General features: G+C 32.4%; 1 protein-coding gene and 1 long non-coding RNA gene across 2 annotated transcripts in view; one reads left to right on the top strand and one right to left on the bottom strand.

Annotated features, from left to right (window-relative positions):
* Window positions 1-424: 424 nt before the first annotated feature.
* The window catches only part of LOC114133002 (serine-rich adhesin for platelets), an 82,708-nt gene continuing 57,906 nt past the window's right edge, over window positions 425-25,226 (bottom strand). Inside the window, exons 3-13 of the mRNA XM_027998621.2 lie at window positions 13,856-14,940; window positions 12,550-13,120; window positions 9,491-10,877; window positions 4,935-5,301; window positions 4,071-4,193; window positions 3,707-3,847; window positions 3,515-3,616; window positions 1,954-2,115; window positions 1,703-1,819; window positions 1,228-1,329; window positions 425-771 (exon numbers count right to left, since the gene is read on the bottom strand). Coding sequence (XP_027854422.2) covers window positions 646-771; window positions 1,228-1,329; window positions 1,703-1,819; window positions 1,954-2,115; window positions 3,515-3,616; window positions 3,707-3,847; window positions 4,071-4,193; window positions 4,935-5,301; window positions 9,491-10,877; window positions 12,550-13,120; window positions 13,856-14,887 — 4,230 coding nt within the window. The 5' untranslated portion in view covers window positions 14,888-14,940 and the 3' untranslated portion in view covers window positions 425-645. The remainder of the gene's footprint in view (window positions 772-1,227; window positions 1,330-1,702; window positions 1,820-1,953; window positions 2,116-3,514; window positions 3,617-3,706; window positions 3,848-4,070; window positions 4,194-4,934; window positions 5,302-9,490; window positions 10,878-12,549; window positions 13,121-13,855; window positions 14,941-25,226) is intronic.
* Window positions 17,480-18,767, top strand: LOC126549118 (uncharacterized). The gene is made up of 3 exons (XR_007603279.1): window positions 17,480-17,577; window positions 17,686-17,827; window positions 18,678-18,767. It is a non-coding gene; the product is annotated as an uncharacterized LOC126549118 (long non-coding RNA).

A 25,226-nucleotide genomic window follows, 5' to 3' on the forward strand; every position in this document is an offset into this window, starting at 1 on the left:
GGTACTAAATATTATGGAATAGAGGAAATTAAAAATTCTTTTTTATTTATAATATATATAATATGTATTTATATATATTATACGTATGTGTAATTTAAATAACATAAAGAATACTTAATAAAAATAAATAAATAGCGAGTCATCAAAAATAGTTTATGTAACAGATAAAATAGAAATATAAAATAACGTCGAAAAAACAATAAAAAAGGAACATTATCCTAATCATTAATAATTATATATATATACATAAGATATGTTTTAAGTTTCATAACTCGATAGTTTTCTAATGCATTAATATAGCATAATGTTGAGACATTAGATTATAAGATTATATTAATGTGTACACAAATATATATTTGTTTTTATGTATATCAATTATTTCATAATTTGGTTAACCAATATAATGATTGCGCGGAACAATCGAGTTCAGAACAATAAAATAAAAAATACGAGTTATATTTAATAATTTATAATAATATATTAAGTTAAAATATAAATCGTCATATAATTGGTAACGACTGTCGATTTCTATTTGTATTTTTGGTAATACTACTATAGCTACTTCTACTACTAATAATATTTATGTAGATAATCGTAGAACGACAACGCCGAATAAGCGCTATGTGCGCATCAGCGATCGTGTAATTATGTACAGTTTCTGTTGATCATGATGTTTGCTAAGGCATTTCGTCTTTTCCTCCAGCATCCAAGTGTCTGACAGTGATATTGCAGCTGTTTGTACCACATTTTCGTCTGTTCGCCATCCTGGCCCTAAAAAATAATTATTGCTGGTTACATACGAGGCACCTAGTTCAGGTTGGTTTTATTTGCCAAATGATAAAAATATAATCAGCGTGGTTCCACTTTAATTTTACGCCGAAATTATTTAACAAACTGTTTGAAGACTGAGAAAAAAACGCGTCAAGCTAATATTACCAATAATATAAACAAAAAAGAGAGTAATAATAATAATAATAATAATAATAAATTCATTTAAAAAAATAAATATTGATATTGTTTAAACAGTGTGACTCCACATTCTATTCTCTATCACTTCGACACACTTACTGGATAACTATTGAAAGGAATAAATTATTATGATATCTGAGTTCAGGAAACATTGCAAATTTATTATACATAGGTATTGACGCCGCACGATTTCAGAGCAGGACGAATACAATATACATGTTATAAGACATTATGTGTAATGAATTTCCAAAAACTTACTTTCAGTATGTACGTGTCCTTGGTAGTGATTTCGTGCAGTTCAAAGTAATCGTCCCAGTCGCTTTCACAGCACACTACACATCGGTCCAAGTACATGGGTTCCTGAATTAAATATATTTATTGATTAAAATACACATCAATATTATATTATATATTAATTTTATTATTTTTATACGTTGCTATAAAACGTATCAAAAATAAAGTAAATTAAGATTTTCAAGATTTTTTTTAAACATTATCAAAATTCACAAGTAACGTCATGACAATTTGATAAACACAAATATAACATTTGTACACACGTATTGGGTTTGCAAAACTCCCGAGAGAAACTTATCTTTCTTTCTCTTTCTTGATGACATATATGGGAGAATGTGCATTACTACTAGACGTGTATATCTCCTACACTATCATACTACTACTGTATCACTATAATGTCAAACTGAAATCGGAAAGTTTTCCCTTTTTTACTACTTACCCGGAGCAAACTTATCCTGCCACTCTTCTCTTTGAGCAACACCAACGAAGCGTCTCTGATGCCGTTCTGTCTGGGAAACGCGATGTCGTCCGCATCCGGGTTATAATTTTCGTTAGGCTGAACACAATGAAATGTAATCACGCATTATTTATGTATATTTCATATTTTATACTTAATACAAGCGTACGTATATGAAAAGCGGACAATACAATAATAATTGTTTGTATAATTTATTATTATTACTGACTCACCTTTCCCAACGTTACGATGATCGCATTTATCGGCATCAGTTTGATAGTCCTGCCGCCTCGTCGCCAATTGTGGTCTGACGGTTGTGTGTACAGCAGCCGACCTTCCATAGAAAACCGAATTTCTTCACCGAGTCCCGACCATTCGAGTACGTCCACGGCCACCTGACCAAACAACAGAAATGTATATTAAATATTGGTACCTTTATACGTGTGTTAGTTTGCCGTGACAAACTTGACGATTTTCGAGGCAACCGCTAATTGTTAAATGTTTAGGTACTACCCTCATTAATTACTAGGTACTTTAAACTTAACCACCCTTAGAAAAATGGTTTAAAGTTCATTTTTTTTTAAAACTAAAACCTACCTAACAGACCTTCGAACACTACTCAAACACCGCAATTCCGCATACTTGCCATGTTACTGTTTAAAATATACGCTGTACACAAGTACACTCGTGGGATCTACAACACTAAATCACTAAATATCACATAGATAATTGGACGACAATACCTCGACTACGTTTTCCATAAACAAATTTACATTTTTGAAGGCACCTTCACTCTAAATTATTCACCTAAATAAAAGTGTCCTACCGCTTATATGTGTGTATTATAATGACAATATAATTATTATGCCGTCATCAACAAGTACAACATATTATTTTGTAATCAAACCACGTCGACTCCGTCAATATGCATTTTACCGTTGGAATATTTATTACTTTTTTTGGTCATGTATAATATAATGTTGTGATAAAAAAAAATAATTGAAAACTCAAAACATGACACGTCTGTTTAAGGTTAACTTAACCAACATTTTTTAATTTTCAGTGGTCGATTTGTGCCGTCATCTCTCCATATTTTGCTTCTTTGTATAAGTGTGTGTCCTTTGCTCCCTTAGGGCTCGTCCTGTTTTTGGTGTTTGTGTAGAGGCTCGAATTTACCAGATATACGTGATTGTCCTTTTTTACCTACACTTTAATAAAAATACTATTTTGATCAGCGATATACTCTTTCCGCTTATGACTTATGACTTAGTTTTTCTGCACTTTTCATAACAGTGAAACTAAACTAGAAATTTGCAACGTTGCATCCGATGAGAGCATTTGGCTCTCTCACACGAATATGCTTTAAAACTGTCTTTTCCCTCGCCTCTCTCATTTTCTTCGTATTCGAAGACGAGAAAATATTTTTTTATTACTTACCTGACGTGACATTTTTTAACGTAATTTAAATCTAAATTTTCTATTTGATTTCTTATTTTCATTGGCATGCTAGAATTGAGTATTTAGTCATTCGCTTTCGATACAATTTATTTAATAAAATTAGTGAAAAATAAGATAATAATATTATTTATTTTCAGTTACGATTAACATGCACTATACTGTTATAGCGTAAATTGTTATATTATTTTTATATTGACAGCTTTTATATTAACAACAAGATGAAAATTATAATTATAAATATACCAATTGATATTAATGAATACTTGTAATGTATTTTTTTTTTAAATCATAAATACCTACTTATTATTGATAAGAATAGATAATAGTGAATATTACCTTGCGAAATTTTATGTCGGCCAAGTCCTCATTATCAGGTCTTTTGCCGTTGATTGCATAAATTTTTCGCCACAGTTTCGTGGAACTGATGTCTTTCGCCAACTGTAAATAAACGGGATTTTCGAACATAATATAATAGTTGTGGAAAGAAAAATTAGTAAATACTAAAAATAATTCGTGTAAAACACTTACGGAGTTAATGTGTTCCAGGTGCAATTGTATCTTATGCCTCGCTTCGTTGAGCGTCTGCCGAGCTTCCAGATGGTGTTCGGGCGTGACTTTATATAAACGGGCCAACAGCAGCGGATACTTAGTCACGCGTTGGACGGGCACCTGTGGTGTGACAGACGAAAATCAAAAACGATTACGAACGTATTAAAATTTTACGATAATAATATAATATAAGGCGCGACGAAATGTAGTTCACGCTCAGCCCCGTCAACGCACGACTCCCCTTCGCCTGTAAGCGACACGGTTGTCTGAATGCGTGTGCGCGCGCGTATATAAATCATCACTGATGCTCGAAGCCACATCGATATAATAATTACAAACTCACCATTAGGAAACTGTTGAGGTTCATTCGGCGAAGCACTGCGTTTTCCATCTGCGATACTCTCAAAAATATGCGTAACAATTCTTTTTCCTTCTCTAGGTTGGCGAGCAACAAGGCAGCGTTACCCTGTGAAACAAAAACGTCGTTACGTGAACATGAAACTCGTGACTATCATCAATCTGTCGCGATACAACTTTCACACTATAAAATATAATATATGGTGTACGCATCATTGACCACTGAGTTGAGGGCTATTGGTAGTTACTATCCCGATAATAATACATAGTAAATGTATGCCTATAACTTAATCGTATTTTTCTGCTATTGCAAGACAAGGAATATTTTACTTTTTGCACATTAAGCAATGTCTAAAAATTTAGGTTTGATTACTGACATTGTGCCTATAATTCAAAATTTAAATTTTAAACATGTAGTTTTTCAGTTATTAAAATTATACTCTAAGGATAATAGTCCATAAAAAGGTTTTACAAAAACATAAGATATATTATATAACATTGAATCTAGTATTTTTAATTATACTCGAACCATTTTTATAAACTACAACTTATTTCTGATGGATTAATATTGATTATTAAGATTTTCAAATCATCATAGCCCCAAGATTAGGTTTAGATTTTAATTTTGATACGTTAACATTTTTATAAAAATTATATGCATTATTGAAGATGAAAAGGAAGATGTGCACTTTTAGTATATCGTATTGTATAATATATACTGACATAATGGCGACGTCATCATAATATTATTAATTGGTTTACGATATAGATCCAGTCACGACACGATGCCACACATATCGTAAGTCGGTCATGTTAGGTATACAGTTAGATGTATGCAAGGATGACGTACCTGGCGAGTGCAGTACGACTGGAACGCATGTAACATGGACGGTGATGCTTCCAGGAACAATCGGCCGATATTTACAGTGAGCAAGTCATCGTCTCCCTGTTCGATGGCTATCTCGTATGCGTCGCGTAGTTTCTGGGACAGAGCGGCGCTGTGCTCTTTCAATTCGGATACGTTAAGGAACACGGTGGTAAGCTGGTCGGCATTTAGCAGACCGGCCACCATCATGGGCCGGTAAAATTCTTCGGTAATAATGTCCAGATCTCGTCCGTATTTCTCTTCAGTCTCGACGATTTCGGCTATGATCTCTCGCCGCTCGGCTCTCCGTTTGTGACACTTGCGGCACACTAGTGGCGCAAACATTATACCACTGCAACGGTTAAAAATAACAGTCGATATTATAATTTAATTGAATATTTATTCACTAATACTTTGGTATTTCCAGCCCACTTGTTGCTGTACTAACATTTAGGAGCTAAAAATAAGCTCCAGGGTGGCGTATTTTTTTATGTTCAGATATAATCCTTAATCCTACTCTATTGGTTACATTGAATTTAAAAACATAATTTGACATACACAAACAATTTCTTTTTACTTTTCTAGATAAATTATGTTCTAATATTTTGGAATTGACTTTCCAGTACAGTTATTTTATTTACATGACTAAAAGTACTTGTTTATTATCAATAAAATCTAAAGTGTCGATATTCATAATTGATACCTTAGCATTTCTATGATATTTTATACGTAGATTAGTCTTGTATATTATCAATTTAAGGAAAAGGGTAAATACCTCATATAATATTTGAAATTATTGTGTTAGTACATTTTTAGATTCTGAACGGAGTGATGAATGTATTGATTTTACAATGATGTATGTTTTTTTTTTTTTTGTGTCTGTGTACAGCATAATTAGTCGAAATAATGCTTCAATTTCAAACTTCGGTGGTGGTTTCCGATGGAAAAGTGAATATCCTTGGTGCATTATAGAGGTAAAAAGTAAACATTTTCCAACAGTTTTCAAAAAAATCGAGAAAAACAAAAAAAAAATGACGGAAAAACGGGAATTTTTACGCAAAACCAGTTTTCGACCGAATCGATTTTTTTATATGGTTGTAATACAAAAACAAATCACTATAAATACTTGAAATTTTCACCAAATGTTTATGTTAGTGTTATCTATATACAGTTAAATTTTTGACTTTTTTTGAGTTATTTATAGACGACTGAAATTTTCGATTTTTATGCGAATTTTTTTTTGAAGTGTCGGTAAAAAAATTTTGGATGACCAAAAAAACTTGAAAATTTAATACAAGGTTCCTTATGAGTTGTTATTATTGTAGATAAAAAAAATTAAAAATCGTTAGTCACAATTTTTTTTAATAAGCGTTTATAGTTCAAATTTTTACGAAATCTGTCAAAACGCGAACATTTTTGTGTTAATAACTAAGAATTGAAAATACAACACTAAGTTTTTCATAAGTTTTCCTTCGAGTAGCTATAGAGAAAACTCGAAGCATCATTATAAGAAAAATTTTATTAGCATTTGAAGTTCAAATTTTGACAAAAATTCGTCTAAATTATGAATATTTGCAAATTATTTTGTAGGTATAATTCATAAAAATGTCTGTATAGGTAGCTAAGAGTTGAAAATTTAATACAAGATTTTTCATAAGTTTAGCTTACAATAATTATAAAAGAACTTAAATTTTGGTGTATTCAGGCCATTAAAACATAAACCACCTTTTTCACTAACCTGCACTGGAAATTATATCCTAGGCTAACAAATCATCTTCGTTCAGAATCGTTTTTCGTATACAATGATACCTATCATTGCATTCAAATTTAACCTACCCTAGTCCGAAGTCAACCCCACCCCCTTATGTATAGCAGAACGGTACCCACTTGCCCGCTTTTTGCTTTTCACTTTATTGTACGAGTTTGTAATTGAAATTTAAAGTTTATATCTATATTACCAAAATTATTAATACATTTTAAAATATTGTTAAAAATTAATTTTAATAAGTTATTTCCCGTCATATTTTATAATGATATTCGACTATTACAAAAAAATTATTATTAAAATAAATAAAATATGTGATATTTAAGGATGTTTAGAAAACGTAACTTAAAATTATTATTTTTTTTTTACATATTACTATAAAGTATTAGTTGTTAACCATGATAATAGTAACAATAAAAAATTTATTAAAATTATTATTTACTATTATCCGAAAGTTTTGTAACGCTATTGCTATATAAAAAAGCGATAGATTTTATACGGGTTGGTGGCGTACGATAACAAAAAAGTACCTATATATAGATACATTTTACGTTATTATCACTGCTGCAGTTGCTGACGATATAGTCCCGAGTATTATTTTTATACATTTTTATAACGAATAAAAACAAATGATATACAGGAGTAAGGTCGATTCGCACTTATTTTTGTAGAATTGCACTAGGGATAGAAAAAGGTTAATGTTCATGTTCGAATTACTTTCGGATTCAAACAAGGTATAATTACTGAATTGTAGGTAGGTACTTGTTCTGATTATAATACATAAAATATACTTGTTAATAAAAATCCGTTGTTGGTCTGGAAAATAGTTTGTATTTTTAATATTTAAAGTTAACCGCTTTGATGATGATAATTAGTAATTACATTATATAATAGCTACAATTTAAAAATATGTATTTACATTTACTTTAAAAGTAATCATATCGTTGCGATACTTAATTGATAGATACACTCATGAAATTATCTATTAAAATGAATATTTATTTTAAGTTCTATGGAATCATCAAATTAAATGCAATAATTTGAACATTAGGGTTTAGATGGTAAGTTTGGCCATTTTCATACATTTTTATACGCCAAATTTTAATAGTTAGAAATTAAAGTAAGATTTTCTTAAAATAAAGAACTCAAAAACTATCTTTAAACTGCGCATACAGATAATATCGTTTTGTTTAACAAGAAGACATGTGGAGATGCACTGAAGACGACTGATGCCTATTCCTATGGTTTTCACGGTGCAGCGGGAGGTCGCAACAGTTGAGATTAACTATACGTGAGTTGAGCGCATAAATGTTTCCCGACGAAAATAATGACGAAACGTACCTATAATAATCCGTTGTTGGCCGGACGGATATTAAACGCGGCACGTGACCGTTTGGTAATACAATAATAATAATAATAATACAAATCACAATGACGACGTACTCATAGACCAACAAAGAAACGATACGAGATGTTTATTGCAGGCGCGATTCGAGGGTTTATAGCTAAGCTGAGTGTGCGTTTTTAACTTCAAACAAACTACTTTATACATACGTGCATAATAAAAGTAATGACTATACCTGCCTACTTGGTACTATATTAGACGTGCATTACTTTCTTTTCGGGTATTGCGTGTATAGACGAATATAGTATTATAACATCAAAAACGTGACTTGACAAGAAATGTCATCTTAGCCGATCTCCCTACACTGCTCTAGTAGATAAGTATGATCGCCGTACCTATAATAAGTTATCCATCGTCAGTGGCGGTTACGTCAAGCATTATATATAATATTCAGTTTTGTTGAGGGATATATTTCTAATAACGATCAATAATTTAAAAACATTCAGGATTAATCAATCGAATATTTCAATACCCAAAACTTAACAGACCTAAATTATTTGGCCCACCCAATCTATTGCCTCGACAACCTAACCTAACTTATCCACCCACTAATAGATGGATAGGGACAAATAAACGTAGCAATTTTAATATAAAAAAAACATATGTAATTCAATTAATAAATATTTGAATGAAATTGAAAAAATATGATATTTTTATACGCCTAATAGATCAGAATTAAAATATGTCAAGAAAAATTAAAAAATATTAAAAATTAATAATTTAATATTAATTGAAATCAAGTGAAATATTTTGTATGATTTCACGTAAAAATCATGTTTCATAGTTCTGATTTATAAGTATTTATAAATTATAAATTACAAAATTAGATATTTTATAATACACATTTTTGACGTAGTATAATAAATATAATAAGAATAAATAACTATTTTTGACGTACCTTTAAAAAAAAATTGTTTTAGATTTGAATTTTGAATTTTAATATTTTATACAATAAAAATAGTTTGTTTAAATATTTTGTATATGTATAATTTTAAAGTAGGTATATAAATATTTTTATAATTTTATTGATTGATTTTTGTATATTTTTTTTACGTCCAATTGTCCCCCAAATCCAAACGGTTTCGTCTATTTGTCCTAGATCGCACTATATAGTAGTTACATGTCACAATATTATTTTTCATTACCTATGGTTAGTGGCGGTTATGTTAAGTATATAATTTGAAATATATTAAACAATTTTATTACGGATATTTTTGGGCCCCTATCAACCATCATCACCCATGGAATATAAGTCACTCGTCTATCATCGTTGATCTATTTTGTACGTAGACAGCACACGACTTATATAAAATACATGTACGTCACCACTACGATAATTTTTCATCGAAATCCCATGAAAATCAAACTCACCCGTCTGTGGTCTGTATTTCGACGAGCTGGTCACAGTCTTCGCAACTGTGCTGGGTCTCATGCTGCTGTTGCTGCTGCTGTTGTTGTTGCCACTTGCTTCGCGAGCTTTGGCTGGTCTCCGATCCTACGCCCGAATCGTTGCGTTCGATGTCTACAGCGGCTCTCTTAGCCGCGTCAGCAGACTGCAGCATTGCGGCTTCCGCCGGGCCGCAGGCGCCGTACGACGACGACTCCTCGCCCGAGTCGTTGAACGCACCACCACTGCAGGCGTCCGACTCTCCGGCCGCCTGTTCGTCGGTGACCACGACAAACTTCGGATGACAGGCGGACGTGTCATGTAGTGAACCGCACCGACGTTTTGCGTCCACCAGATAGTTGATGATATCGTACTTGGTGGCGCCCTCGAATATCGACCGACATGGTAATGCGATGGCCGGCTCGTGGTCTGCGCGGTCGGGTGGCGGGCACGAAGGCAGCGGCGGCGGCGTGGGCGATTCCGATATCTCTTCGTAGATAGGCTCGGAGTCGGCTGCCATCGCCGCAGCAATAGCCGACGACGATGTGGATGAGAACGACGACGTGGACGCTGACGACGCGGACGAGTAGGACGCATCCTCCTTGGCCGAGGCGTAACACGATTCGGAACTGGATTCCGTGTCGGACATCGGGTGGACTGATGTGTGGTGTTTTTCGATTTCCGACACGCGGTACGGACTGACTAGTGGAGTGGTGTCACTGCCGCTGGACCTGCGGCCGCATACGTGTGGTGTTACGTCCAGGCGGGCTGCCTGCACAGGGTCGTAGTTCATTTTGATAAAATCGGACATCCGGCTTCCAGCTCTATCCACTACCGTCACGTTACTCTTATAGTTCCCGCACCTGTTCCCCCGGCCCGTATTTCCGGTTGGACCGATGCTGATGGTCACCTTATTGTCAGATGACGCCGCGTACGCCGCTCCGCCCTCGCCGATAATTACCGACGTTTTCAGTCCCGGGCTCGAGTTGATCAGTATGGACGTTTTTTGTTCCGGTTCGATTGGATATTCCGGACGCGTTCTGAGCTCATCGGACGGCGAAACTTGCACCACCGTCCTGTTGTCATTGTCCACACCAACGCTGCCTGTTCTACTTCCGCACAAAAATAGTTCGGTGATTGTTGGAGTGGACGTCGATGATGGCGGTGGTGGTGGAGGTGGAGGTGGAGGTGGTTCAGCTGGCCTGTCGAACATCACCCGACTGTCCGGTCTGCTTTTGTGCCTCACGTGAATTCGCATTGTATCGTTGAATACGGTTACTTCATCCGATCCTGTCGTGTTTCCCGAGTTCTGTCTATCGCTTAGACTTCTTTTTAGTTTTCGTTCAACGGCTGCCACGATTGCATCTGGACCTAAAAACCACAAGTTTTATGAGTATCGTGTAATATTGTAATGAGTTTTTAACTGTCAACTTATGTAGAAGGAGGAGGGTTGTTTATGAAAGAGTTAACGGGACTAGGAAAGTTAAGTCTTTTACGCCGTATTTTATAGATAAATTAGTAAGTTAGAACTTTCACCAGCTGATGGTAAACTCTAAATCAAAAGTTTTTCTATTCTGCATAACCACCATCTCGTCATCGGAATCAGGTTTCTATAAGATAGTTGTACAATAATAACTGTTTGTTCGCATTGTATAATATTTTATATTAACGTTTATATTTTTTTATACACATGTATAATGATCACAATAACCGTATAAGTGCCTAAATCACCGTTGTTTCTGTTTATTATTGTTATTATTATTTTTTACTAATTTTAATCTCGTAATTTGCGTAAATTGCCAAAGTACTTACCACGCCTGTGATAATGTATGTAGTTCAACTCCCCCCCCCCCCAGTCTATCACTAAATGACATAATGCATACCATCGTCAAGGAAAACCAGTTACGTGTATTTTAAAACGTTATCATAATACAACTGTGTCCACATTCAATGACATATTATAGGCGCCTCCTCCTTCTTTCCACTCCTACCCAAGATGTACCAGTGTAGATCCCTTTCACCTCAGTCTAAAACTGGCACCGCCGGAAAATCGCCCACGCAATTTGACTTGAGTGAGACAACAGAAATAATTTTTTATCGTTATAAACCGAGACAATCCATTTATTCATCAGTTCATGATGTGAAAACGTGTTTATAAACGATATAATATCTATAGCAAATGCATAGCCCATATCCCACTAGACTTGTAATAATAGTTTTAATAATTAGTGAATGTATTTGATGACAAAAAATAAAAAATTGCACAGCATTCCTCAACATGCCTTTGAAAAACTGTGGTATCTGCAATGTACGTAGTATTTTGTATACATTTGCAAAATGTAACTTATCGAAACTATTTCTACAATATAATATTATTATCATTATTTACCACAATGTGATGTTTCTTAAAAAAAAAAAAAACATATAACAATTGAAATGTTTGTGTTCCCTTAAACACTTGTAAACCTTAACTTAATGCCGCCAAAGATTTGCCACTCCTCTATATATCATTAATAACAAGCTATATTCTGTCTATCCAGTGTGGGTCGTCGTAATAGATTATAAATAAAAATTCATATGAATATTATTTCATATCTTTTATAAATTGCGTTTAACCCGGTTTTACGTATTTTTTTTCCATTCATTTAACTATTAGAAAGTTTACCAATGTCTTCTCAAAACCCAGGTAAACTGTTTTAATCGTTTTTCAGCTTAAGCAGTTTTAAAGCAGCAAGCGATAAAATGTTACCTAGTGATAATCACGGAGTATGAGAAAGAGAAGACGAACGCAATGAATGATAATCAATTTTCAATATTATTAATTGGTAAGATAGTTCAAAGCAAATTGTGGAAGAAAAAAATGAAAAACAGTGGTAAATTTTTAGACCTAAAGGGGTCATTTTTAGTCATTTGATAGGTACTTAGCTATAGTCGAGAATAATTTTTCAATTGGCAACTATTCGGGATCCGCGTTTAAATAAAAGATGATAAAAGATAAACGGAACAGCTATGAAGAAACTTAACTTAATCTAGGAAAACTCACCACTGCACAATTGTTTTTGATCTTGCCGATGCTGCAGGTTATATGCAGTCGACGGCGTTGGTGGTGTAGGCGTTGTTGGCGGCGTGTGTTCGTCACGGGTTTCGGTTACTGCTAAAGTTGCAGTCTCCGAGTGGCAGCTATCGTCTTCGTTTGTTTTTTCGACGGCTACCGGAACGATGTCAAATTGCACTTGTTTTTTTGTTTTCTTTTGCAGTCCACTACACGGGTTGGCACCGACGACAGTGACTGACGATGCGGTGACCGGCGTCCTCGACCTGACCGGACTCAGGTCATCCGTGGTTAGTGACGCTGGCTTTTTCAGTATAGACTTGATCTCGGCCGATATGGTGGTCATGCCGCATGTTGTCAACGAGTGAGACCGCTTAGCTGGGCCTGTGGACAAATGGACGCCGGGGGCTGCTTTGCAACGGCGACGGGGAGGCCTTACCGGCGACTGATCTGTTCCGGCGGCCGTTGTGGTGGCTACGTCTGAAGTGGATCCGTCGTCGTACCACACCGAGGACGTGCTTTCGTGGCCGGCAGGAGACTTGTTACCGTTAAACAGTCGAACCTATGAAATTGTAAATAAATCATTATACTATCAAGTAACGGCCCTAAATCTGACAAACAGGGGCATCTCTAGAACCATTTGTAATGGGAAAGTGGTGAAAACTAAAAGCATAAACTCAGTCTTTGTATATTATAGTTTTAAATCGCATAATATAAAATATATATTTATTTTTATAATGTTTTTAAAAGAACACTTTAAATAGATATAGGTATGTATTAAATATATGGACATTAAATGACTTCATTATTATAATAACAAATAACATGGTAAATTTTACATTTAGAATATTTCAATTTGCACTTTTATTTTAAATATTTTAGTGAATTTTTCTATCATAAAATTTGAAGGTAAGAATATTATTTAGCGTCATCTTGGAATTTTCTGATATTTTAATTTTGAAACAATAGTTATGAGTACTTAAATATTTTAAAATTAAAACCTAAACATTTTATTCATATTATTCTGAAAGTAAAATGTGTTTTTATGGGCTCCTTTAAAGTGTTATATCAATAGACTATTTCAATCAAATGTCAAGAAATCAAAATACATCATACATTTATTAAAATATAAGTTTAGTTACTAAAGAAATATTAACTATAAAAAACCCAAGAAAACTTTTTAAAAGTTACATGGTATGGAAATGAGCGAACTGTCCTTCATCTACTTTAAGTTGTTTTTACGGAGGTATGAACAATGATAAGAACGATTAAAGTCAAATTCTGAATCTACACTTACCGTGTGTCCGGCGATGTTGACGCCTCCACTCGCGTTCCGGTCCATCACGATTTTTTTGGACAATCCATTGGACGAAAACGATCCAAAACCACCTATACTCGATTTGTTCTTGTTGAACACCGTATCCTGTATGCGGTTCATGAACTTATCTTTTAGCGACATTCTCTTTGGACTGTCTCCATCGACATCGCCGTCGTTGTCATCGTTGTCGGAGGTGTGCTGCAACAGATCGTATGGGTTGACGTTGCACTCGAGTATCGATCGACGTGACGACGAGACTACGCGACCGCCCGAACCCGTGTCGTCGTAATCGGGAGACGGCGTCCTCGGCGAACCGCTGCGGTTCCGTTTCCGGTCAAGTTTTTCAACCACGGTGGACGTGTTGACCATGCGGTTCTTGCGGACACGTTCGTATGGGTCTTCGGACGACGGCGCAACCGCTGTGGCTGCTGCGGCGGCTACGGCCACGGCGGCGGCAGCGACCGTGCCGAAGTGGTCGCGGTCCAAGAAAGTGCTGCGCGTCTTGTTCCGGCCACCCGCTGCCGAGTGACGACCCACTGTACCCCCACCGCCGCCGCCTACATCTCGTTCGTATAGCCAACCGTCGGCGTATCTCATGGACTTGGACAGCGCGCTTCCAGCTGACACGCTGTTGTACTTTGCGTGATGTGGCCGGTAACCGTTTTGATAATGACGACGATGCTGCGAGCGGTCACCGTTGGTCGCCATCGCCGTGGCCTGATGATGGGTGGTGGCCGGTACCGTGGACGTTGGCTGTCGATACCTTTCGGGCAACGCTACGGATGCGGCCATCGCGGAGTTCGATAATTCTTTATTGGTGTTGACTACACTGTCGCGGAATACTGATCGGCCGCCGTCAGTGTGTAGACGTACGGCGTCGCCGCAACCGACTCCGATTCCGAAATCAGTGCGGCGGCATTGCGTCAACAACGTGGTCGTAGCCGTCGCTACTGGACGTCTGTCCCGCTCCGTTGCGATCGAGTGCTGTCCGCGCAGTCGGTTGCTGTTCATCTGCACCTGATGTGTGTTGGATCGTCGTGGTTATCATCTTATGTGGTACTGACCTAAAACACACGATTGACCATTATTAGTATGATAAGAATTATAACATAAACGTATTTTCAAGATATAATAGGCAATGCGGGTATTGTGAAAAAATCAATAGAGGAGTTCAATCCGATACGATTTCAAAACTGCGTTCCGAGTGAAAAATAACTTAACAGCCTCTCTCACTCTCCCCAAATAACACCAAATGTTTTAATACTATTACTACGAACATAATATGAATTAAAAATTAAACCCATGGTAATAAAAATAAATTATGGATTTTGTCCACCGTTCATACAATTAATTGTCATTTAAAATGAATCAATTCAAAAACCATTGTCAGTGATAATTAAAATTGATATCTTAAACAATATAAATTATGATAATTCTATCAGCTATTGCGTTTAGGGAATAACAAAGAAATCGTTGGACTGACAGAGTCCGGTAACTAGCGTGAATGTGCATCTATAGCTCATGCTAGTATTTCTTAAACTTTTTGAGATCACAGAACATCAAACAATAATTTTTTTTAATATGGAAAATTATATTTATAAATATTTTAAAAATATCAAAATGAGTATACGGAGGAAATCAGCTTAAGGATAATTAATTTTTTACAATGATTTTTTTTTTATATTCAAATCTATTTTACTATTTCACATATTTTTTTGTTTTTCATTCAACAACATAGAATACATAATTTCATAAAATTAGTTTTTAACTATTGCCTATACATACAGAATCGTGCTTTTACAGTGTACGAAATAAATAGGTTCAATCAATTATCAGTATTTTTACACATCAACCACTGATTATTGATTAGTATCTTAAAAATTCATCGTGACAAACTTGAGACGCATATAGGATTGACAGAATCGATAGGACCGTTATAATAAATTATAATCATTACTTTTACGTAGCAGTAAATGAAAGTTTGGAAACCCCAAATTGGCTAAATTTTTGTTCGTCATTTCACACGATATTCGACGACAACACTTTCGACGATTAAAGACTAATAGAATTTAATTAACGAATACGTTGAAGTACTCGAACTGTTAATAGTATGTGTTATCGATGATCGTGATAATTTTTATTATATATATTAGTTCCGAGTGAGTACATTGATGTAAGTGTAATATTATAGTCATCGTGTACTCCACAAACACGAAAAGTGATTCCGAATTTTCTAGACACACTACCTACATAATATGAGGTATGTTAATGTATGTATAAACGAAGAAAAAATTATTACATTTCCAGTCGTTTGAAAATAGTATAATGTAATTATGCCGTTCGAGATAATTTCTTAAACGGACATACGGTAATTAAACGGATATGTCGAACGGTTTTTTAAACACGTCTTCTGTCGGTCATTTGCAAATTCAGCTCTATATGGTCGTGATCTTTATTGTAGCTAGTAATGAGCCCATATAATATGCGCATTTTAAATTAACGTATTGGAAATTTTATAAATGTTAAAACAATTTAACGAAAACGGTCTACCTTCACAGGTAACCTCTAACCTAAATGGGTATATCTATACATGTAATATTATATGAGGTATAGTTTCTAAACGTTGTTATTTAAAATATGAGATAATTTTTTTAAGGAATAAACGAATTTAAAATTTAGCATGCTTAAATTGCACGCGTGTACCACGAGTATAATAATATTATTATAAGTAATATACGTCGAATATACGATATACATCTTTACGTAACACTCTCTCGCGAGTACATGATTAATAACTTTTATTTATTGAAACGGATTTATTAATAGGTACGCGTGAAAATAGTAAAGAAAAAAAATAGAAAGCCATATGGCATTGTTCCAATCTACATTATTATATTATATTGCGGCGTTGCGCTGATCGTCAGAAGTGGCCCATCATATTGTTATTTACTATTCAGTACGAAAACGAGATTACACATTGACGACAGTGTTGTTATAGTCATCTGTTGTTATAGCAGGTAAACTTGTGTATGGCATTTGTGGACGATGATATTCTAGAAAAACATTGTAATAGATAAGCATCGTTAGTATTACACAGAATGATTCACCAATCACCAAACATACTTATTTCTTTTTTAGTTTTGATTTTTAAATTTTCAGTTAACTTAAAATCTATTTTAGATAGGTACATTTTTTATACTATTTAAGAAGTTCCATGTGGAAATATAAATTTCTTTTTTCATATCAAAACTACCCTTAGTAATGTAAATATCAATATTTTATAATTTGTAAACATTGTCCGAATACAATAATTAATACTAGATTTAATATGTTTGATATTTTTGTTAACCCATTTAAGAAATATTATCCTTAGTACATTCATTATATTAACACTGAAACTATTCGTGCAAATTTTTATTTATAAGCTAAGTATTTAAAAATATAAGTCCTTTAAGTTTACATGAAAATTCAGTATCAGTATTTCAATAAATTCATTATTAAAGGAAAAAATGGTGCTGACCACGTTTGCTGAATCACACTGTACAGTACTTACTTTTGCAGATTGGCTTAATTATATTCCCAGCGTTTCGACTGCGTATGATACGACAATTAAACACAATAATTATAATAACAATATTCTTATAATGCCGAAATACCCGTTAATTATCGGTGTTCGAGTACAATAACATTATTGTGCCTCTGTAAGTATGTTTATTATAATAATATAATAATGTTATTAGTTACTGCTTATATAAAATAAATTGTAATACGTATAAAATTAATTTGACGAGTGATATACGAGTATTTAGACGGTCGATGGGACGGTTCTTTTTTACTCAAAGAAACGTGTTCGTAAGGTGCAACGGGACGAGTTATACACAATGGCATGGCATAGGAATATTATGCAGACTAGCAGCTATATAAGAAATTGACAGGTTTCTATAAAATTATGTAAGTTATCCTGTTTTACAATAAAGACATTCGATCAATGCGCTTTTAAAGTTTTTTTTTACTCAATATAATATTGACGTATAATATTACATTAAAAATTGCAACATCAATAAATCATATAGATAAAAACAAACAGAAAGTAGAAAATCATAAGTTAATTTAATGTTTTTCAATTTTTCTGCAGTTTAATTATATTTAAAGACCATATAATTTATGAATATTCGATATTTTTTGTAAAATTTAAGGAATGTTTTGTGGCAATACAAACTTTTGTTTTTCAAATTAAAAAAAGTTGAAACAGATGATTTTGTTGGGGATTTCAATGTATCTAAATCTAAATTTAAATTTGAACAAGTAGAAAATTTCAATTAATATATATAATCTTTAAATGTATTTAAAAACTTCAATAATAGAATCAGAATTTAATTTTTTATAAAAATTAACCTAATTTGAGAATTAAGTCAATATACGTTTAATATCTAATGGTAGTATAATATTGTAAATTTGTGAATCAATAAACAACAATGTAATTATTTTATAATAAAATACTTATTATTTTAAAAATTATTATTTTTTGAAAATACTTCTCTTATACAAATTAATAACAGTCGAAATAAGACAACATTTTTTAAAAATAATTGTATTTTTTATTATTATAATTTTTAAAGTGTTTTACATCCTCATATAGAAGAAGACATAGAAATATCATAATTAATTATTAAGTCTATCAATACTTGATACACTACTCTATTTTTCTTTAACATTTATATCTGTGAGTCTTTTGATAGTATATATTATTGTTCTTAATTTATTTGTTACAAGTTTTATACAGTAGCGTATTATTGTACAGATTCAAGTGAACGACTAGAACGACTACAACAACGATTATTTTGACTGAACTCGTAATACAATACTACAATGGTTTCCTTTTCGACGCAGCATTTCGAAAACTTTGAGTTATAGATGTGTTGTTACATCAAAATTTCCTAATGTCAGACTATATATTAAAATATAAACTACATTTCTACGAACTACACATGGATAAATGGGTAATTTATAATATTATATAATATGTATTAAGACAACGAGAATATTGAATCCGTCAAATACGTTTCGATTTATGCGTGTTGTCATATTCTTGTACATTATGTGTGCGTGATTTAGTGTTTCTATTTAAGTTTTTATGGCAAAAAAAAAAATAAAAACAATTTTATCTTCGTAGACACAGCAACCAACCTCTACACCTCAAGGTTTAAGCGCTAGCGCCGCCAGCTTTTATTATCGAAAAGGTACATGCACTTATTATGTAACGTCGTTTATAACGGTATATCAAATAAATTGCTTATATTACGTGTCTTAGATCTTACAATCGAAGGCGTGTGACAATAAGATAATATTATTATATCGTGTATAGTATATACTATTGAGAAATATTGACATATTTGTTAAAAACAAAACGTATCTTTTATAAATGCACTTTTAAATAATATGACATTGTATATGGTAAATGAGTATGCTGTAACGTGTTAAAAGTATGCTATACAAATGCGGATGGATTTTGAAAAGCAAAAAATTAAATTATTAATTTATTAACAAGATTTCTGTGACAAATGTAGTTTATGTATGGAGCACAGCATCTTCTATATGGTGGTAATTTCCATTTGATAAGGCATTTCGGCCGGTTTACTGACTAAAAACAATGCACGCGACTTTCAGGTTATTTAAATGTAATAATTATTACTAATGTTATAATGAGGAGATAAATAGACAGCGATGCTAATAAACTATTGCGACCGCAGTTTGGTTTTGCAATAGTGGTTTAAAATTTCAATGTTTTATGTTTTTCAATAAGTGCTTTACCCGTTTACCGCATATCATACGATTTATTACGCATGCCTATGCGGCTAATAGTGATAATACAATTTTAATACAGATATATTATTGTAAATCTATGTTTCGATTGACAAACACCATTATTTTCTGTCGAATTTATTTTTAATATTATTATTATCATTGGGTCAGTGCCTAGTGGATCGAAACATGCCATTATATTACTCCACTACGACGCAATGCAATCCTGTTTCGTATTGCAATAATCTATTCACAGAATAGATTTATATTTATATTTGTACATATTACGTGTTTTTTATTTTCTACCACCAATAGTTCAAACCAATAGAATATGACATTATTCTTACACCCAAGTATAAGAAATTTCATTGAATTCGAAGGGTTGGACTTAAATTACGAATCCTAATTCCATGGCTATAAATGGACAGGTCGGTAATTTCTTATAATAGCTAGTATATACAGAACAATTCACCAAGTATGCAGACCATTCCTATTTTGTTTTTATGTATTTTATATAACTTTGATTATTATTTTTGTATCAAATGTTTGTATCACCACAAGACATTCTTTATAAATGGTATAAAAAATCTAAAAAATCAGAAATTGAGTAAATTTATTGTTAAAAAAATTTCCTGCTTTATTGAAAAGTCGACATTTTAAATTCAGTCTACTATGGCGGCAGAGCTCGCGTTAGGCGTCTTGTATTTTAGATGAATTCATCTGTTAACTTATTTTTAAATGTATTAGATTATTACATTATAAATGTTATAATATAGCTGTTCGCAACCCTCCCGGCGGAACCGAATTCGTATTTTCAGCTGAAGTTAGTACTGGTACACGTAAAATGATGGTGATCAAAATATCGAGTATGTAATACATTTTTGTTTTATTGACAATATGATTTTAAGCGCGGTCCCTATAATATTATTTTGTAGTCAACGAACATTTTCTTTACATAATACGCAAGCACTGTACATTTGCATAATATTTTAAAAATGCACAATGTTAATTAACTCGATCAAGAAGAGGAAAAGAGAGGAAGAGAGAGAGAGAGTAAAATGTAGGATTCCCCTATTAATGAATACTTTTATAGTTTAATTTCGTTTTGTTATTTTTAATCTTAAAACACTTCATTATACAAACGGATTGTTAATCAACTTAATATAAATTTTTATCTCCCAGTGTTCATTATAATATAAATGTGATAGTGTCTAGAAATTCTACTAACGTCCAATCATATGCACTAGATATATATTATTATATATATAGAGTGGAAATTTATTATACAATGGTTAGTCCAAATAATCTGAACATTATAGGAATATATTATATATATTATTATTATGGGTAATTATGGGTAAGCATTTTGTGAAAAACGAATTAAAATATTATAGTTGTTGGTCGAAACAAACATGATCAGTTTAGGTTAAATGTATACTCACGAGTCGCGAAGGCAAAATATTCCAGTTGAAACTTAAAAAAAAACCATTAGAATTCGTTTATAGACTGCTATAGAATCGTGGTTTAAGTGCTCGTACAGTATACCTAATAAAATATTCTGGATTTGTGCTTTAGGTATATTATACACATTTTATTTTAAGTAAAATATCACTGTAATACCAGCCTGTAAGAATCTATATTCTGTTTACATATAATGTATATACTAAAACCTATATTATAATAACATACCTATATATTATTTATATGGTTTAAAAAACGTATGTTTTATTCTTCAACAATTTTATTATACGTGTATTTTAATGAATAATAAATTAAAATTGTAGATGATTTTTACTTGCAAAATAAATTTATTTTGGATACATCATTTCCAGTTTCGTTTTGTCGTTAAAACTTGGTTTTATGATACTGTTTTTTTGATCATATTATATTGAATCAATAAATAGAATGCATGCGCGAATTTATTATGGTGTTGGGTTTTAGGAAAAAAAGGAACCATGCAAATCTCAATGTCCTAAACCGGTGTACACAATTACTTTTATATTATGAGGCTAATAACACTATCGACTATTTTAGTACTTTAAGAACTTGACGAAACCATTTTTTTATTTATTTTTTTTTATTATTAATATTTAGATACAGGAAAATGTATATATTATTATGTTAATTTTATCGTTGTTTTTCCATTTATAAACCATGTGCATTTATATTTTCAAAAATATAATATATTAGTAAATTATATTATTGATATTTATAGCAATAGAAGGAAACTTGAAACCGAAGACGAATAAAAATAATATCATTATGCTATGCTAACATTTATGTTTATTTTCAATTTTGAAAAATCAAAAAATCAATTCAATATTTCATTTCATTTATATATTATATTGTTTTTATGCTTGACACCAAAAAACAAATCAGATAACGCGTTATTCATTTAAATTCCCTCTGACAATGCGTGGATTTATGGTATTTGATATTTTACATGCGTTACTCCCGATGGGATTTTCATAGTATTTAGTCCTCTACCAATTTTCCATTGAACCGTGGAAACGATGTTATTATAATATGTTACGCCAATTGTTGGTTCGAAAACTTATCGATCTCATTTGAGTTTCATTTCGCGGTATACATTGGGTTGCGAGTAATCAATATTTTTTTTTTATCTGCAATAAACGACAAAAACTTTATATTACAGGTTCTCAGGATTCTCATGTCTTTGACAATGTTGACACAGCCGATTCGTTTCCTTATAGATAGCCGATTCATTGGAAAATTCTTAAGATAAGTTTCCACTACACATCTTTATGTCTACGTGTACCTATATTAAAAATATACGTTCGTCTTGTATACACGTTTCATATTAGTGGAGGTACTCCGAGGTAGTATGTATTCGGGATTTAATGTTTATAAACTATAAATAATAACCGATTTTATCCTATATAGGTATCTACATATTTTGTTATCAATATTATAGGACTGTAATTTACTCATAATATTGTTAAATTAGATCACTCAAAATGGTAACGTAATTTATGGTTTGTAAGAAATATACACTCTGTTATACAATGTGCATGACTTATCGCGGATATCAACCAATCACAGTAAAATAGAAAAAGGACTTTTATAGCAACTACTTTTTTTTATCCATCCGACAAAATGCTACTTACTATAATCACACAAAGGCGTAAGATAATTACGGAAAAGCCGCTTTAGTCGCACTAAAAATCTGCGAGGTGATACTGTGTTGTTGTATAAAAGTAATAGTTATAGAGAGTAGTATAGATCGATTCAAAATTCGTATAAAAAAAATGTCTTATAATAATATCATACAATATAACATCATTATTATAAATTATAAATTTCGATCGAATTGCGAACTATATCCAATTTTTCAGTCAAGTATCTTAAGCGAGTTTCCTTTCTGTAATTCGGTATAATATTATACTTATAGGGAAAATTAGAACGTAAATACAATAACATGTAGCGAAATGCTTTTGGACCCGTGGGCCGTGGCAATATTATTTTTAAATCACCGCCAACAATTCATAGAAACCATTTGATACAAATAAAATAAATAATAATACGTGATATCGGTGGCATTCATATTACTTATATTGTTACTAAGCATACCTATTACTATTATTATAGCTACAATTTATTTGCCCCTTAACTTAAGTGTAATAGAAATCCTACAAATGTAATTTACAATCCAATTCGTATATTATTATTATTATTTATTATAATATTATATTATACATTCAATTAAACGCAGCCGCGTTGTATAATGCTTAGATAGGTACTATATAAAAAAAGATACATTGTGTATACGGATGAGAGATTGATAAAATGTAACCGCAACTTTCGAGTGAATTTAATGTAACGTGCGGTAAGAATAGCGTACTAAAGACCGCACGCGTATAATGCATAATGCAAACTGACATACCTTAGATGCGAATATGATATTCGTTTTAAGTTTTTTTAGCGTTTATTGAGCACGTGTTGTAAAAATACAACTCATTGTTACACATAAATACCATACCTAATATATTATATAGGCATAATGCAGTGATTAAAGAGTCTATATTACCATAGTATATATATATATATATTACCATATGCATTATGCATAATAATATATTACCATTGTTGATTATGATTATATGCGATTATTAAAATAGAAAAAAAAATATCGATCCACTATCTGCCAAATTTTTAATTCAACTAATTCATGTTAAATTCTTTTAATATTAATTAAAAACAATAAGCAAAAAAACTATATTAAGTTTGGATTATCGGTCAAGTTTTTATTTTTGCAGTATTTTTTTTTTTTATACAAAAATGATAATAGTACAAATAGTAAATACATACAATATAATTACAAATTCAAAAATAAAATAATTTTAAAATGCATTAATAATATAATATAGATTTAAACTTTGATTCTAAATGTGTGTTATTACATAAAATGCTATATTGGGTTTTCAGATTGCCAATTATATCAAAACCAAAGGGACCAAGGTTCTAAATTCGAAACGTGCTATGGCGAATCATTCACAACTTCCTCTTCTTACTAGGACTAAAATATATTCTATCTTAATATTTATCGGGGACGAAATATTTGCAGGCTCAACTTGTTTACATGAACAAATAACCATCCGTTATCTACTGACGTAGATGCTACAATTGTGTATAATAAATTTGGTAACTAAAGAATACGCTTCGATCACACTCGAATACAATACATGTTTTACCTATACACATGGTAAAACTGTAATTTTTTCTCAATACAACTTATGGGGACTCGTTTAATACTTTAATGCCCACACAAAAAACGGTACCTATATACACATAATAAATATAGGTGTATTGTTATGTACATCTTTAGAAAATATAATATGATCAAATGTAACCATAGCAGTACAGTGCGATTTGGTTAAAACGTATATAGCTAGCACGTGATAATACTGTCAAACGGACGAGATAATCCGGCATAGCAGCAAATGATTTTCTCAGGCTTTTCAATAATATATGATATTATAATAGTACCTATATGAATTATAATATTGCTACGGACCTTGTCGGCATTGCGACAACCACGTTTTTCATTCAATTTCCCATCATAATAATATAATATTTTAATACTATGCAACGATAATCGATTATTTTCAATTACCTATTCAATCCCGCTATTGCGACCGATAGATTTTGTCCGAAATTCCGCGAGTTTGTCATACAGGTATGTGGCACAGCTGGTATTATAAACAGATCGCAGAAATAACGTAGATCGACGCACACAGGTCAGGTTAGGTGTCAGCAACACGCTGTGGGAACGGACGAAATAAAAAACTCACTGTATTCCAAAATCTGTCTGATCTGTATAAATAATATTAGTGCAGAAGTCGTCGTTTTCAGATTGGTCATCATTTTTACCGAGGTCGATTATTATGATATAATATACTCGGATATATAGATATATACTAAATATAGTAACGAATTTATAATTCTCAATAGATGGGGGGCGTATTTGAACATCACAATGTTTTACACAACTTTAATATTTGGAATCTTTTTAGTGCATCTCAAAATG

This window comes from Aphis gossypii, chromosome 1 (assembly GCF_020184175.1).
Source record: "Aphis gossypii isolate Hap1 chromosome 1, ASM2018417v2, whole genome shotgun sequence".
NCBI classification, from domain to species: Eukaryota; Metazoa; Arthropoda; class Insecta; order Hemiptera; family Aphididae; genus Aphis; species Aphis gossypii.